The following is a 17520-nucleotide window of genomic DNA, read 5'->3' as shown; positions in this document are numbered from 1 at the left end:
GTAAATCACCTTGAGTTGGTGGCTTTGAAGGTGATTAAATACCGTATTTTTTGCTCTATAAGACTCAGTTTTTCCCTCCTAAAAAGTAATGGGAAATGTGTGTGCGTCTTATGGAGCGAATGCAGGCTGCGCAGCTATCCCAGAAGCCAGAACAGCAAGAGGGATTGCTGCTTTCGCTGAGCAGTGATCCCTCTTGTTGTTCTGGCTTCTGAGATTCAGAATATTTTTTTTCTTGTTTTCCTCCTCCAAAAACTAGGTGCATCTTATGGTCTGGTGCGTCTTATAGGACGAAAAATACGGTAAATTGTTTGTTGTAACATTGAGAGCCAGTGTGGTGTAGTGGTTAAGAGCGGTAGTCTCGTAATCTGGGGAACCGGGTTTGCGTCTCTGCTCCTCCACATGCAGCTGCTGGGTGACCTTGGGCTAGTCACACTTCTTTGAAGTCTCTCAGCCCCACTCACCTCACAGAGTGTTTGTTGTGGGGGAGGAAGGGAAAGGAGAATGTTAGCTGCTTCGAGACTCCTTAAAGGGAGTGAAAGGCGGGATATCAAATCCAAACTCTTCTTCTTCTTCTAACAACAACTCTCATCACCTCTGACCATTGGTGATGCTGACTGGGGCTGATGGACGGAGAGTCCAGCAACATCTGGAGGGCCACAGCTCCACAAACCTCCACCCCCAGCCATCATGATGTGTATGTCTAACTCACAGCAATATATTGCAGCTCCCCAGCAGCAAGTGTACAAAGATTCTTTTAATTATGATAACAGCTGATGACATCATTTGATGCATGTTACAGAAGTCTTTACAGAAGCTAAATGGAACAAAGAAAGGTATGCACAAGGCACCACCAACTGAATGTCCTGGAGCTCTTCCCAGGCTACCTGTGATTTTCCCTCCAAAATCGCACTGGAAAAAGTGAACAAGACTGCAAAAATCCAGTTCACCCTTCAATGAATACTGGAATATTATGGAATTGCAGAGAGACCTCTTCTGCTTGCTAGATATCAGCAGACAGCTCCATTTTGTGAACATTTTCAGACTGTTAAGAATGTGGCCAGTTGCTCACAATCATTTAATATTTATAAAGCACCTACAGTATGCTAGTAGTACAATATAAATGAGTTGTAGGCTAATGCTCCCAACTTTAGGGTGACCCTTTAGGACGACCTTTCAATATGATTCATTCCAGCTATTTCAGTGCAGAAGCAATTCCAATATATGAGTTAATGACATTTCTAGAAAGCTCAACCCCAAGGAGCAGTCTCTGTTGAGAAGGGGAGGAAGTGACAGCTTTGGTAGAAACCACCATGTTTAGCAAAAAAAGCTTTTAGGGGATAAGTTAAGACATTGTAAGACAATAAGCAGTGGTACACCTAAATTTCTGTTTCACATACTGACCATAGATGCTTGGTCAAAAGTAAAAGAGAGAGACATTAACCTGATTGCTTCCTCAAAATGATATATAATTAGGGATGTCCTAGAGCTCTCAGGGTATTGGCTGGACAGTAGGAATTCCTTTCACAATAAAGCTTCCATATTTTGTTACTGAAAACAAGATTCTACAGTTACCTCTATCTGATTTCTAGACCTACTAGTAATAGTTTTACTATGGCTATAACTATTTATATGAATGGTTGTCAAGGAAACCAGGTATCAGGCATAAACGTGGAACTTATGTACAATACATTCTGACTGTCAAGAGTGCGTGCAGGAGCCAGGCCCTGTGACCAGTAGGGCTTTGCAGGACTGGGGCTTTCCTAAGTTTGTTCTGAAGAGCCAGGTGCAGCCGCACAGGTGAGGCCGATTGGTAACTCACAGCACCTGGTGGCAAGAAGGGATATAAGGTCAGCCTTTCCCTTTGACTCTTTGCCACAGCAATATGCTGTCTGCCTTGCTGTGTTTGGCTTCTTGACTCCCGGCTCTCGGACCCTTGGCTTCCTGACTCCTGGCTTCTGGACTCCCATTTCTGCTCCCACCCCGCTGTCTTGCCCCAGGTCCCGACGTCCTCAGCCAGGACTTCGACCACCCGTAAACTGGACCGTGACACTGACTCTTTACAAGGAGAAAAAAACCACCCCAAGAAAGGAGCTGATGGACTTTTCACAATATTATTTTTGTAACCCATATAATAACATAATTTGGCAGGAGATGTTGTTTCATGGAAAGCTGAACACTCGACCTTATTGCATTGACAATCCCATGAAAAACGGTGAAAGACTAGAATTAAAAATACAACTACTACTGAGAACTACTACTGAGCACTTCTGCCCAAACTGATTAAAACAACTTTGGAAAAAAACCACACATTTTTTCTTGTTTCAGTATACAACATGCTGTGCTATGTACTGTACCTTTGCCTCCACAAGATAACTGAGACAGAAGCTGCAACCACTCTACTCTCAACACCTCTCAAACACAACCTTCGCAATCTTCAACATACCGTATGTATGTTGATTGCGAACTAGTTTTATGACGCGGTGCACAAATATTTTTTATAATAACAAGCAAATGTACAATCCTCAATCTGAAACATTCCCACCATCCATACCCACACAACACAGCTAATGCCTAGCCAACCATTTGCCACAAAAATCACTGAATGCATTAACCATAATTTGCAACCAGCGCATTAAGGGCAGTATAGTATCAAGGAAACAGCAACATAAACACTCCCTCCCTGTCTCCCACTCACATAAGGCCTTACTCTACACAAAGTCTCTCACACAGGGTAGGATCCTTCAAGCTAAAGTAAAATGGTTGAGTAGAAGTGGCTTAACAGGCCACAAAGAGGTGCGTAAGGGATTGTTAGAGGTCAGACATGACAGACATGTATAGGACAATGCTGCAGTCGGTGGAAAAAAATGGTATTGAAGTGTTGCAGATCTGTCTTTATTTGCTCAAGGTGACAGGACATGAAGATGTGCTACTGCAACAAATCAGAACTCAAAATTTACTGGTATCACGTTCCCTCCTTGGGCCCTTGAAACAAAGTCACATTGTCAGATTCTGAGGGTAGCTTTCTCATTGAACTTCCAGAAATAAAACAGGAACAGATGTATCCTTCATCAGCAGTAGCTCAGGGGTGAGCATCCATATACAGAGAAGATGTCCCAGAGCATACAAAGGATTCTTGAAAGGTTCAAGAGCACTTGATAAAAAAAGCTAATTCACTTTCCCAAATTTGGTTTTCTGCTGAACAGCAAATCATAAGCATCTGCTCTGTTTATCTGCTCTACAGTGTCCTGCATGGAAGCAATTTGTCCAACCATTTGACTATATGAAGTTTGTGAGCAAATTGACTGCCATCTGGATAGAAAATCAACCTGGAAAGAACTTAAGCTTCTTAAAAGCATGGTACTCTCCAGATTTTTCAGACTACATGTCTCCTCATCCCTGATCACTGGGTAGGCTGGCTGGGGTGGATGAGAGTTGTAGGCCAAAATATCTGAAAGGCACCACATTGGCTAGGATGAGTGGCAGCAGCCATCACAAGCAAAATACTAGTAAAGCCACCTCAAACAATGAAAGCAATTCTCTCTTGAAGTTGTGAAAATGAAGAGAAAGGAAGAAACTCTGAAGGACAAGATTGCAGTTTTAAGTAATTAAATAATCTATTGTGTATGGATTCTGCATTTTAAATAATAATGAAGCCTCAATTTTCCTCAAAATGCAGTCCTCGGCAAGAAGATACATCTAGGTCAATATTTGTCTGCTGCTTAATATGTGAAACATCCTGAAGTCATCTCTTTCAATTTTTTTAAGTGAGAGTATTTTCTGACATATGATCCTTCCCCTTTGCCATTTCTTCTAATTATAATCTGTTTTCACTTCCTCCTAACACATGGAGTGGTTTGAAATTTCCTTAATTAGCAGAGCAATTTGCTAAATTTTGTTTCTACCTTTTTACGGGATTTTAATCAAGTTTAGCATGGAACTGATTTGATATGGCATACAAATTACTGCCACAACCTTCAGATGCCTCTGTCTTCAGATGCCAAGTTTCTAAACATTTTCATACAAACTGGAAAAATTTTTTTTCGGCTGCTTCAAATCATTTCCCTGTCCGGAGTATGACTACTTGGGTGTGGCTTTTGTCATTCAAACCTTGTAACTGGGTTGGGTGAGTCATGTGGCACCTCTTAAGACCATAATTGGCCCGCAAGCCTCTAGTTCAGGCATAGGCAAACTCTGCCCTCCAAATGTTTTGGGACTACAGCTCCCATCATCCCTGACCACTGGTCCTGTTAGCTAGGGATGGTGGGAGTTGTAGTCCCAAAACATCTGGAGGGCCGAGTTTGCCTATGCCCGCTCTAGTTGCTGATTCTTCAATTATATACAATTATGAACAGGGTGAACAGACAACAAAACAGCCTTTGGATTATGATGCCATTTTGTTTTACTATACCTTCAGCTCATCTGCATCATAGAAGTCTATGCGCACCGCAGGCACCATCCAGGTCTGGAAGAGAGTTGCCAGGATCTGTTTTGCAATGGCATCTGCAATGAGGTGGAAGTGAAGAGGGTTCCGTCTGATGGAAACAAAAGAGAAGGAAATAACACCGGTAAGAGCTTCAAGCTCTGTTTATAAAAGGAGCTCTCCCCATTTACAACCCGTACTCTTTTATAATAGGTGTGTGCAGCTGTATAATGAGCTGGGATTATATATATATATATATATTCCATTTTAGTTCGGTTGTGGTCTAAAGCTCTCTCATGCATTTGCTCCTTCAAAGGCTATTAATTCTGTCTCTCTCTTTTGTGTACTGAAAGTGCTAGTCTGATTTGCTTTGAAGTTTCTGAATTACCTTGTGCCGACTTGGTGTAATAAGAATGTCTCTCCCCCAGCTCCCGAAAAAATAGAAGAATAGAGGATAAAGGGTTTTTTTGTTTTTTGTTTTTGGTCAATAACCAACACTGTCACGTCTAGTGACAAACTTACTTCATGGAGATCTCTTATGTGACCCTTACGTGCCTTGGGATATGATGGAATTATAAACATCATGTTTGCACTCCCTCATATGCTTCCCTTTTCAGGACAAGCAGAACATTCCACAGCCAATCTCAAAAGGAACAGATGGGAGAGATAAACCTGTGTCTGAAATGCACCACTGCAGGCAAGGGCTCAGATGACTGAATACTACTTACACCCTGCAAACAACCACCACCGCCTTGCACAGTTCTAGCCTATTGTTCTTCCTGACATATTACTACTACTACTACTACTACTATTATTATTATTATTATTATTTATACCCTGCTCATCTGGCTGGGTTTCCCCAACCACTCTGGGCGGCTTCCAGAAAAATATAAAAACATAATAATACATCAACCATTAAAAAGCTCCTGATACTAGTTTTAAGCGTGCAGATTTGGTTCCTCTCTGCTCTTCGAGAACTAGACCTTAGTCAATCTGTGTGATTAAGTTGCATGGTAGGACGAATACTGTAATTTATCTACCATTGTGCAACTTCCTACTAAGCATGGAAGAACAGAAAGAAAAAGCCACTAAAACAGCAGATGGTCCAATTAGCCTTTAGCATCATTCTCAAACCTTTTCCAGTCTTCTGAATGCCACAATGTGCCCTCATTTACTTGGAATTTATAAAGTTAAATAGTTGTATCTGTCGAGTTCCATTCTTCATCCATGATGGGATGCTTTATAAGGTGCTGCGATAAGTGTGTGTTTGGCATGATTGCGTAATCCTAGTACACTTTAATTTGGTTGACCCAAAGTATTGCTCTCTTTCCTAATGTCTAACTCAATATAGTAATTTAGAAATGTCTGTCTGGCCCTTTTTGGTTCCTCCTTAAGTGTTCTATAGACATTTAAAAGCAAACAATGAATAAAGTCAACTAGAAACAAATGGGGGCAAGGAAAACAGAGAACCATTATGACAGTATTCACCATATGGAGTGCATATCTTCAGTATTCAGGATGTAAAGCACATAAGCAAAGGTTCACAGATCTTCAGTGAGCAAGTGAACTACAAGCAAAAAGATGCTTCCTCACTGATATCAATGCGCACTGAAAGCACTTTTTTGATGCTGAAATGAACAGTGCAGTTCCTTGGGGCCACAGAGCTCTGCATATGCACTGCAACCCTACATGTGTTCATATAGCCATTGTAAGAGAGTCAAGAGGGTTATTTTTGTTGCAAGCTCTAATTCTGCAACAACAGCCAATTCCAATAGTTGTTTTGCGTGACCCTAAAGGTTCTACCAAATTCAAGTGCTTTGACCAAAGTGTTGGATACAGACACAAAAAACACAGTAATAAAGTCAAAGGGACACAAGAAAAACCCACAATTTGAACCTTCCTGCTGTTAATTCCCATACGAAAGGGGTGTGTGTGGAGAGATCTCAGTGCAAACCACATTATTATTATGATGCATATGGCAAAGCATTTAGACTTGGCTGAGTGTTTCAAAAACCTCTACAGTCCAACCACTGTTGTCCATGTGCTGGTAACCTCCAGATTGCATTACTGCAGCATGCTCTATGAAGTTGACCCAGAAGCTGCAACTAATGCAAAATCTGGTAGCTTGGCTGCTCACTGGGCACATATTATGCTGCTGCTGCAAGAATTATACTGGCTGTCAACTAGCTATTGGGCTAAGTTCAAGGGGCTGGTACTGGTGAAGTCCTATACAGCTTGGGACCAGGATACCTAATATATCGAATCTTTTATATACCCAGCCAATCACTGTGAGCTGCAAGAGAACATTTTGCAGACACCATCTTCTCAGGGGGTCTGTTCTGCATAATGTCTGAATCAAGCCTTTAGTGTGGATTGGATCATCACAGATAAGACAGGGACCATCTCTACTGCCTTTTCAGTGCCTGCAGAAGACCTTCCCCTTTCAGCAAGTCTTTGAAGTGGAGGCTTTTATCTCAGTCAAGCATCGGGATTGGATTTCAAACTGTTTTTATACATGCAATCGTTTTAACACTTTCTTCTATTGTGAAATTACTTTGAGATGATTCATAGGAAGCAATTCATAAGTGAAATAAATAAGAGCGATAACTGGATGGAACAGACCAAGCCAGCAGCCCAATGTCCCTCTATGGGTAACTTCAGGGAATGGCAGCTTTTGCTGACCAACAGGTACGAATTGAGTGCCATGTCATTAAAGAGAATTCAGGCATTTCACCAAGACTGCAGAAAAGAGAATGTCATTAAGTTGGAAATGTTACATACTCTCATAGGAGAGATTAGAAAAAAAACATTTCACTTGAAGACAAAAGGTCAGGAGAAACAAAGTACAAAAATCAGTGAATTGGAAAACACAAGTATTAGAGTGCAAGGCCCTCAATTCCTTCCTTCAAAGAGGGAAAACAGCTAAGGATTATGTGTAACCTCTTGGGAATATGGTTGCACAACAAACACTGTCAAAAATAGAAGAGGAAGGGGGAACAAACCCAGATCTTTTGCTGGTGTCAGTCAGTGAAGTTGTATTGATTTGTTCCAATTGAGGAGTTGATATTATGGAATTCTAAAAGTAGAGCACACCACAAATATGTGGTATTTTTGCTTCCAAAAATCTGGAACACAATATTGTTATTGGCAGTTGTCTGCCATTGGCAGAAGCATGTCTGCACAGCTCTCTCCAAATGTGACCTTGTCTCTGAATCCCTTGAATAATTATGTGCAACTCTATATTCATCTAAACCAATTAAAACTTAAAGATCAGACTCAAGAACACTAACAAAAAGCCTGATCAAAACACTTGAGGTATTTGTTTTAAAAGGGATTTCTACCTACACAGCAGGTAAGAAAAAGCAGAAACATTATTTTTGCACCATATATATATTTGCTACCCTGCAGATGCTTTAAAATTAGCCCAGATTAGCAACCACTTCATATATTCTGGAGGTTTCCTGGGGGAAGTTTTGCGACAACTTGTTGGTAAATAAGAAATGGTTCTTTGGTTATCAAACAATTACACTGCAACCTTATACTCCCTTAACCTGGAAGCAAGCCCCATTGAATTGTAAATGTCATTCATTCACTCATTTATTAAATTTACATTTTACCTTTTAGTGATTGTATTCAAAACTCAGAAAGACAATTAAAAACCCAATGTTAAACTGGTTTTAAACCAATAATGCTATAAACAGACTGGGTGACAGCAGGAAAAACCTGTCAAAAAGGCTTTACAGAACAATGATGTTTTCAGCTGTCCTAAAAGGAAACAAGTGTTGTTGTCAGGCAAGCTTTCTGGGAGGCAAGAATTGCACAGCATCAAGCAATTACTGAAAAATCCCTTCTCCTGGTGGAGGCTAGTTTTGCACATGATGTTACTCTGACATATCTTAAAGCACAGGTAAGCAACAAGGTGCTTTGCTGATGTTGTTGGACTTCAACTCCCATCAGATCTAGCTGGCAAAGCCAATGGTCAGAAGCACTGGAAGCTGTAGTCAAACAATCTCAACAGATTCACTAGTCCATCGCCCCTAATCAGAATTTAAACTTTTAAAATGAGCAACATAAAATTGTGCCTTTGGAATGCTTTGTTTTGTTTTGTTTGGATACTGCATTAGCAAGAACATATTTCAAGGTGACTTCTCCCCACCTGCCTCTCTCTCTTTCTCTCTCCCTCTTTTGGAAGATTGAAAATCCTAAAGGTACCAAACAGAAATAGAAACTCTCCTGATAAAATGTTGTGGGAGATCATGCAGTTGTACTTGTTTTCTAGGCCTTTCAAGATAATTTATTCATATAATTCTTATCTGGGGGAAAAATGAAATGTTAAGATAAGAACAACAAAAGGCTCCCATCACCTAAAAACCATAGGGGAGTTAAGTATCAAGTATGCTAAATATTAACAAATGAAATTAGCCACATAAAATGGAAAGCAAATTGGGAAATAAAGATGTTATTGATGTTTCTGGCTGATTTCTTAGTCCCTGAACAGATGGAATGTAAATGGCGGTCTGTGGATGAGTTTCCTACAAGGATATAAATAAATAATTGTATTTCTGCACAAGCACCGCTTTCAAGGTTTTTGATAATGGTGCAAATGGAGTAAACTTTGAATTAGGGCAAGATAGAGCCACAGATATGAACAATTATAAATTCAATCCATACAAGTCAGTGAGGAGTACTACTAAATGTATTACATATGTGTTCCAACTGGTTAGCTGTCATGGGTGAGCAACCCTAATTGGCACAAAATGCCATGACATCCCATTTCATTTCCTTATTCTTAATACAAATATACACAAGAATTGTAATGGTCATCTTGTTGGACTGCGTGAGAAGTCAGACTTCCAAGTCGGATGAGCAATAGCTCTGAAATTATCAACTGCAACATTTTCATAAATCACAATCCAGAGTGCCATGTAATATTTTTTTTTTTAAAATGGCTTTCAGGCTAACACTTTACCTTTAAAAATCTTTGCCTGCATTTCTATATTAGAATAAACTGCAAGTTCTTGAGACACACCCATGTTGCTGTATCTGTTATTTGGGAACCTAGGGGAAGAATATTGAGCCCTATGGCACTGAACTGCCCCCTGCCAAGTCCTGATCCTGTGCCACACAGCATGAGAAAACTTTATATGTTCACTTCTGAATTAAGTGACAGGAAAATCAGAAATATTTGCCTAACAGTGGCAAAGGTGAAAACTCTAATGCATTTGCACCATTAATTTTAAACGAAGAAAACATACGGAATAGATTGCAACAGTTGTAACACTTGAAGGCTACGGATGTCCCAGGAGCATTTGCAAAATGGATTTAGAGAGGATCTATTATAAACCACCACCTACTGGCCGAATGAATGGCTTGAACTCTAAACTCCTTTCATATCACAGTGATGCTATTGTTCTCTCTTATCAGCTAAAGGTGCTGCTAAATCACCAGCAGTAAGAATCACGGTTAGCAACCAAAACAACCTAGAGAAACAGGTAGGTAGCCTTTCTCTCTTGAGCCATAAACTGTGTAAGCCTTTTGAAGCAAATCTATTCCATTAGACTGTGCTAATTATTTGTAATTTACATAATAATTGTAATGTGCAATGGGCTTTTCATTTCCTGGCAAAAAAACAATCGTTATAATATTCAGTTTGAAGATAGTCTTGTGACCTCTTGAAGCTCATAGAGGTTTCCATGTTCAGGAGATTAGCCAGTTGTGTGCTTTGGACACAGTTGCAGTCATTCTTGAAAGAACAGGTTCAAAGTTGGGGGGATGCTCCTAGATAAATCTTTGTCATTTGAGCCTCAGGCGGCCTCAGTGGCTAGGAGTGCCTTTGACCACTTACTGCTAGCACAACAACTACAGGTGCCATTGAACTGGGATAGCCTGGCCATGATGTGGTTCACTGCAGCTTATTTGTGTAACGGGTTAGAACTATGGTTTACTATTCTATTCAAATCAGGCCCATGTCTGACAATGACTATGGCAAGTTCACATGTGCATTTTTCCTTTCCCAATGACTGCAAACAGCTATCGCAGGTTCAAAATCACAGGTACATAGAACTCCTTGCTAAGCTTCCAAGAAAGCAACATATACATTTAGATAAGAAAAATCCAGTAGCCTCACTGAGTAAGGAGATATTGTGTGACTTATGGGCATGAGTGAATCAGGGGGATCACAATGACATGCTAAAGGTACTAGGCAAGGTGTGCAGAAAGACAACTGGGAAACAGATACCTCAGTTAGAAAAGAGTTTGCATCAGGTGGGCTGGGAGATGGTATAGGCAGATCTCTGCAGAGATAAAACTGAAAGGACTACAAATCCACCTCTTACAGAAAATGATGCATCACGGTCTGAAACAGTATTTTCTGCAGTGGGAGGAGGAAGACAATGCCAAACCTACATCTCAGAGCACACCAGGATTCTTATTCTTGGAAGAGAAGCTGCAAAGAAATCTGTGGACGAGGAGAGGATATACACATTAAAACTGGGTATAGCGCAGATATACACAGAGAGAATAGGCTAGCCCTATGGATAATTCACTGGAAAGATAAAAACAAACAAAGAACAGAGGATGAGTTAGTGCTGTTCTGTGCTACACGAGGTCCAGTCCTTGGTGGCACACTTACAAATGCTAGCCTAGTTTGTATTGGGGAAATATCTGCATCACTTCAGAGACCGGAGATTGATGAGGGGTTGTTCAAGCTTCCATCTATGCAGCAGTACCAATGAATATTTATTGCAGCTTGCAAGCACTCGAGAGCTATTCTATTTCTCCTGCTCAGTTGTGTCAAACTGACTTAAAAGTGCTAAGGATTTCTACAGAGTGGGCACATACGTTCGCACATCTAGAGATACTAAACTTCTTTTTTTCATCTGAAACCTCAAGTGCAGTTTTGAAACATTTTGCTGGGGCAAAGCAAAACAAAGATGCAGACGTTTTCTACCGCAGCTTTTGGAATGATAAATAAATAAAAATGGGAGGAGGAACATAATTCAAATACAGAGAGAGGTTCTGAATTATACAAACTATGTTTCTAGAATACTGTATGTGTAGTTTTAGAGATTGTAGCCCATGGAATTTTACTGTATGACGGTGGATACGGGCTACTACTTGTGCAGTCACTTGTGTGGTACACTCCTTGTAAGACTCCGTTGGAGTTCGCCTCAGCCCTGGCAGATCCCACAATGCCATTCCCTTCAAAAGTGAGAAGAGACCCAGCTGCAAGTTAAGGAGAACCCAGAAGACTTATAAAAGCAACCCCAACAGGTGGTACAGGGAAAAGAGAACCAGAGAAGGTTTATGATTTATTTTCTAATTGTTGTGTTTTAATGTTTTGCTTGCAAACCAGTTTTTTCAATATGTCTTCATTGCTAATGTTGGGCCTGCTTATCAGACCTAGAATTCATAATCAGAAGAGCCATTTTGGAATATATATATATATATGCTGGTACAATGAAATCTCAGTTCTCGAATGGCTCCGTTTTTGAACGTTTCGGTTCCCGAACGCCAAAACCCCAGAAGTAAATGCTCCGGTTTTCAAACGTTTCTCAGAAGTTGAACGTCAATGCAGCTTGAGTGCAAGAAGCTCTTGCAACCAATCGGAAGCCATGCCTCAGTTGTCAAACATTTCGGAAGTCGAACGGTCTTCCGGAACGGATTACGCTCGACAACCGAGGTTTGACTGTAATACTTCTGACAGTGCATTTCTCCTGCCATATATGTTGTACACATGGGAATTAATATGGCGACCGTGAAAGCCAAGAGCTAAGAGCATCTCAAAAGTTAAAGAATGTAGAATGGGCAAGCTTGCATAACCCTGCACTACCCCTGTCTCTCATTCACACAGCTTCACTTTTCACCATCATTCCAGCTATCTAAACACACCAGCTATTTAGCATCCTGCTGCCTACCAATCCCAAAGCCTACTAATTATACTGAATTACATGGTTGCTGTATGATGTGCCCTAGTCAAGTGGAGGATGAGACCTCTCTAAAGCAATCTTCCCTTTAAAATCACAACTAAAATGATAACATATTCAACCTCTGAGCCAATCATTTTCAAGTGCAGTTCAAGGCTGCATCAGGAAGATCCACACGAGTGTTTGGTTCTGGCTTGAAGGATGGTTCTTGCTAATCGAAAAGTCCTTTGCTTCCTGTCACCTTGATTACAATTTTCAAGAAAAATATTTTTCCACTTGCAAGGAAGGCATTTAGTTATGTAATCGGTTGCATGCACGGATACATGTGGAGTGCAGAGGGCACATCATGCCCCTGCCTGGGGTAAAAAAGGGGGGCCTGGGAACCAAAGGAGAGAGCCAGGAATCCCCTGGGACCTCAGAAAACATATCCATATATTGTGTGAAAACTAACATTTACATTTTGTGTAAGCTTACATAAAACACCAGAATATTTCTTCCCGCGGCCACTTCGTCTTCTGCCAACGTGCTGCCACCTACTTCTCCTAAGATATCCAGAGAGGTGGCACTGAAGTCCCAGCGAAAGATAACATGAGTGGGCAAAGCAAGAAGACAGGCTTGACTTGGTTCTCCTGCAGGTGACAAGCTCCACCTACAGAGAGGACTGCTGTCTGCCAGTGAAGGGCAGTGGGTGACGTCACTGACAGCAGTCCATCTTCAAGCAGGGAAGGGCAAAACAGCTCATTGCCACCACTATCATCACAAACTGAAGAACTGACTACAACCGGTAAAAATATATTTTCCAAATAACTCTAATAAAAACCAGGAGGTAGTTAATATTTGTAAAGGTATAATGAAAGCAACAACAAAAAGTCCCTTACCTAAGATATTTAATTGTGCTTTGATTTATTAATACTATGAATAGAGGATTAGATGATTATTCATCTCTGTGTATTTTAATTTGGGCTTTTGCTGACAAAAGGTGCTGTTAATTTGGAATTATTGCTTAACCTGAGAAACAAAGTTGCTCAGATATATTTAACAAGGAATTGTAAAGTCTTTTTACAACTCAAGTTATTTTGGCCAACCTGCAACGAGCTGCAAAGTTTGCAGGTGAGCTCTTGCTACTTTGATGTTGTTTTGATCAAGCAAGCACAGAAAGAGTAGTGAAGCCAGGAGAACATTTTTAAAGTTGAACAGAGGGAGATCAGTTATAGCAGTCAGTATTTTACTACAGTGGAACCTTGGTTCTTGAACTTAATCTATTCTGGAAATCTGTTTGACTCCGAAAACCAAGGTGCAGCTTCCAACTGGCTGCAGAAACTTCCTGCACTCAATTGGAAGCCATGTTGGATGTCCAGCTTTCAAAAAACGTTCAAAACCCGGAACACTTACTTCCGGGTTTTCAGTGTTCGGGAGCCGATTTGTTCGTCAACTAAGCCGTTCGAGAACCAAGGTATGACTGTATAGAGAAAAGGAGCAGCTTTAAATAGTCCCTTCCCAAGGGCGTCACTACAAATACATCCCCTTAGAGCATGACAGAAAGCATACTGAAATTCCAAAGTACTAATGGAAAACTACATGCGTCTTGCCTGGAGTCAAGAGAAACAAGCTTTATGTAGCTTTCCATGTCAATTATTTTGGCACAAGACAGTCAATATTACCACTTCTGTGCCTAAGTCTGCACTGGTATTTGCTGAAGGCTGTGATTCTAATGGGAAGTGGCATAAACCTTCCTACAGGATCCCAAAACATGAAAAGAGCAACAGTCACAGAGAATGTTACCTAGCTTGGTGAGAACTAGAAAACTGAAGCTGTGAAATGGTACAACCTTTTAAAGCATTTCATCAGTGCTGTACTCTTCTTGGGAGAGCATGGTCTACCATTTAATGGTTCACCCATCAAAATGGTGATTCCAACAATGGGAACTTTTTTTAGGAATCATTGAACTGTTCACCATCCTCCAAGAACACATGCTAAGCGTAGAGGAGTCACAGAAAAGGAGTAAGAGGCTTCTTACTCACAAAATGAATTTATTGCAGAATGCTCGAATCTTGTGAAACAAGACATTTTGTTTGAGAGGCAATCTGCAAAGTAGTTTGCAGTAATAGTAGATTCCACACTAGATTCTTCCCATATTGAACAAACAACATTTCTTCTGAGATATGCACTTTTAAGACAAACAGGGTAGGAGATTCAAGAAAGATTTCTCAAGTTTGCAGATTGTAGCAACAAAAGAGGAGAAGAAATGGCTCAGTGGCTAATGCATAGATTGAAGGAACATGCTATTTCTCTCAGTGATTGTAGAGTTCAAGCCTACGATATTGGGGCAAATAGGGCCACAAAATACAACGGCACACAAGCAAAAATACAGGAACAATTCTCAACAGCATTTTTTTTCACCTTGTGGTTGTCATACACTCATCTTATGTGGAAATTATGCTGCTGAATGCATATCTGAAGCAATAGCCTTTTTCAGAACAATTCAGACTGTGTACCACTTTGTTCAGTTCCAATTCTAAGTGGTGGGAATTACTACAAAAATGTATTGGTTTTGTTCTTGATGGTATGTCTGAAACAAGGCGGTCAGATCATGCTGAATGTGTAAAGCCTTTTGCAGCTCACTTGTCTGCCATTAAATTACCACTAGAAGACCTCCTAGGACTAAATGTGATGGCCAAAACAACAAATGAAGTCCATGGAGTTTTATTATATGCGGCATCTTTTGTATCAAACATAAATATAGAAATAAAACTCTCCTGTATATGTGATGCAAGGTTGCATGATGACAGCACACCTGATGCTAACTTGGAGTAAATGAATGGCAGAGGTGATACTCTAGAAGAGGCCTACTTCACAAAGTGTGTGTTTTATGTTTTGGTAGACAGTGTTATAGCAGGATTAACTGTTCACTTCAGTGCTGACGGCAGAAAAAGTTGACTTCTTGTAGAAATATCTCACCATGTCCAAAAATGATGTGGAGCGAAAAGCTTTAACTTTATCAGAGCAATGTCCTGCTGACCTTAATGGGGGTGATTTTGGAAAAGTAATGCAACATTTACCCTCGGTACATAAAACAAATTTTGTAAATGCACAGTTAAAGCCATTAGATCGGTTGAACTTGTTGACAGAGTACAAACTCGGTGACCTGTTTCCATTATGTTTATGTTAGCTTAAGAATACTATTAACATTCACAGCAACAGTAGCTTTTGGAGAGAGGTCATTTAGCAAATAATTAAGAATTATTTAAGGCCTACAATGTCTCAGGAACATCTTGCAGATTTGGCCAGGCTAAGTATTGAATCAAACTGCCAGAAAAATTAATATTCATGCTGTGATTTGAAATTTTTCACAAAAAAGGACAGAAAAGCTCTTTCTAAAAAGTGAATAGTAAGTTTATCTACTTTTTTTATACTAATACTAATGTCTTCTGATCTGATCTGCATTGCAATATAGAAGGTTGTTTCAAAGAGAATTCTTTCTCCTTATCAGTATTGTAGCATAAACAAAGATGTTCAAATAAACAAAGATGTTCAAATCAAATGTGCTTTCTTATCTCTGATCCTCTTGTTTTATGTATATTTATTTATATTTATCATGGAGGGAGTATAAGATTTAAATGCAGAAAATGAACAGAGCGCTCCACTCCACTCTCATCTTCCATACCCTTTTAGACCTTACAGGCTATAGTTCATGGCATGGTGGATAAAAACAGAACAACTAAAGGAGATATTAAGTGGCCCCAGAGAAAGTTTGCACCCCCTGATAAAATTCCTTTCAGAGGCCCTGTATGGATAACACTGATCTGTAGAGACTAGAGATCAGACCACTAGCTTTATCGGGGGGGGGGGGCTTTGTGAGCTTTCCAGATGAGTACACACACCAATTATACCACAAAAAACCCCAACAACCGCGCTTTGTTTGAGCAGAATAAATTCTAAGTAAATATAATGGATTTGGTTTTTATCTTGACTAGGAAAAGTGGCCCAATTTCCAGATTTAGCTGTTCCCTGGTGTAGTTCTTGGTAAGAACAGTTTTAGCTCAATGCTGGAAAGCTGGGAGCTTAGCTTGCATAGCTGAATACTGAACTAAAGTGATTTTTCACATCTGTTCCAATACAGATCCACCTTTACTACTACATGTCATCTGTAAAATCTTTCCAAGGAAAAACATGCGTAGTTTTCAAATAAAGGCATGCCCAATCAAAATCAGACAGATACCATGTAAATTTTCACTATTTCTTTTTTTTAGTAAAATGAAAAATAATATCAGCTGGAAAAAACATGGATACCACATGTTCTGCCTGAAGAAGTTATGCAATGAGGAGACTGCAGGTTTAATGCTTCTGAAATATCTGTAAACTTGCTTATGATTTGTTGAAGTCTATGTAAGATGAAAGCAGCAACAACAAAAAGCTATGCTGACCATTGCAAGACAAAGCAATAGTGACCAGTGCAAAGCCACATCATTTTGTAAGGAATGTATTTTTTTACAAGCTATCTCTAATTCAGCTTGATTGCATTTTCAAATTTTGCCTTGCAAGATGCAAATATAGTTACTATTATTTTGCTTGGCTAATGTAATATGCTTCATGTATAACTGTACGTATAAATAATTTGGAAGCTTCAGTTTGTGCAGAATAGGGTAGCCTATTGTCAATGGGTTCCTCCAAGGGTATTATAGCACTTCTCTATCATTATTGGATTCCCTACTAGCCTTTGAACACAACTTTTTAAAAAATCTGATGTTGATCTAAAGCCCTTTACTGCTTAGGTGGAAGAGTTCTAAGAGATCAGTTTTTGCCTGTTTCCATAATAAACCAAGGGACGCAGGTGGCGCTGTGGGTTAAACCACAGAGCCTAGGACTTGCTGATCAGAAGGTCAGCAGTTCGAATCCCCGTGACGGGGTGAGCTCCCGTTCCTTGGCCCCTGCTCCTGCCAACCTAGCAGTTCAAAAGCATGTCGTGTGCAAGTAGATAAATAGGTACTGCTCTGGCGGGAAGGTAAACGGCGTTTCCATGTGCTGCTCTGGTTCGCCAGAAGCAGCTTAGTCATGCTGGCCACATGACCCGGAAGCTGTCTGCAGACAAATGCTGGCTCCCTCAGCCTATAGAGTGAGATGAGCGCGCAACCCCAGAGTCGGTCATGACTGGACCGAATGGTCAGGGTTCCCTTT

At 40.3% G+C, this 17520-nt stretch overlaps 1 protein-coding gene across 1 annotated transcript in view; it reads right to left on the bottom strand.

Moving 5' to 3' along the window:
• LARGE1 (LARGE xylosyl- and glucuronyltransferase 1) overlaps window positions 1-17520 on the bottom strand; it is a 319140-nt gene that overhangs the window by 147265 nt on the left and 154355 nt on the right. Inside the window, exon 5 of the mRNA XM_053407478.1 lies at window positions 4409-4532. Coding sequence (XP_053263453.1) covers window positions 4409-4532 — 124 coding nt within the window. The remainder of the gene's footprint in view (window positions 1-4408; window positions 4533-17520) is intronic.

This window comes from Podarcis raffonei, chromosome 10 (assembly GCF_027172205.1).
Source record: "Podarcis raffonei isolate rPodRaf1 chromosome 10, rPodRaf1.pri, whole genome shotgun sequence".
Classification (NCBI taxonomy): domain Eukaryota; kingdom Metazoa; phylum Chordata; class Lepidosauria; order Squamata; family Lacertidae; genus Podarcis; species Podarcis raffonei.
Note: the sequence above shows the minus strand (reverse complement) of the source record. Positions and strands in the feature narration are given on the sequence as shown.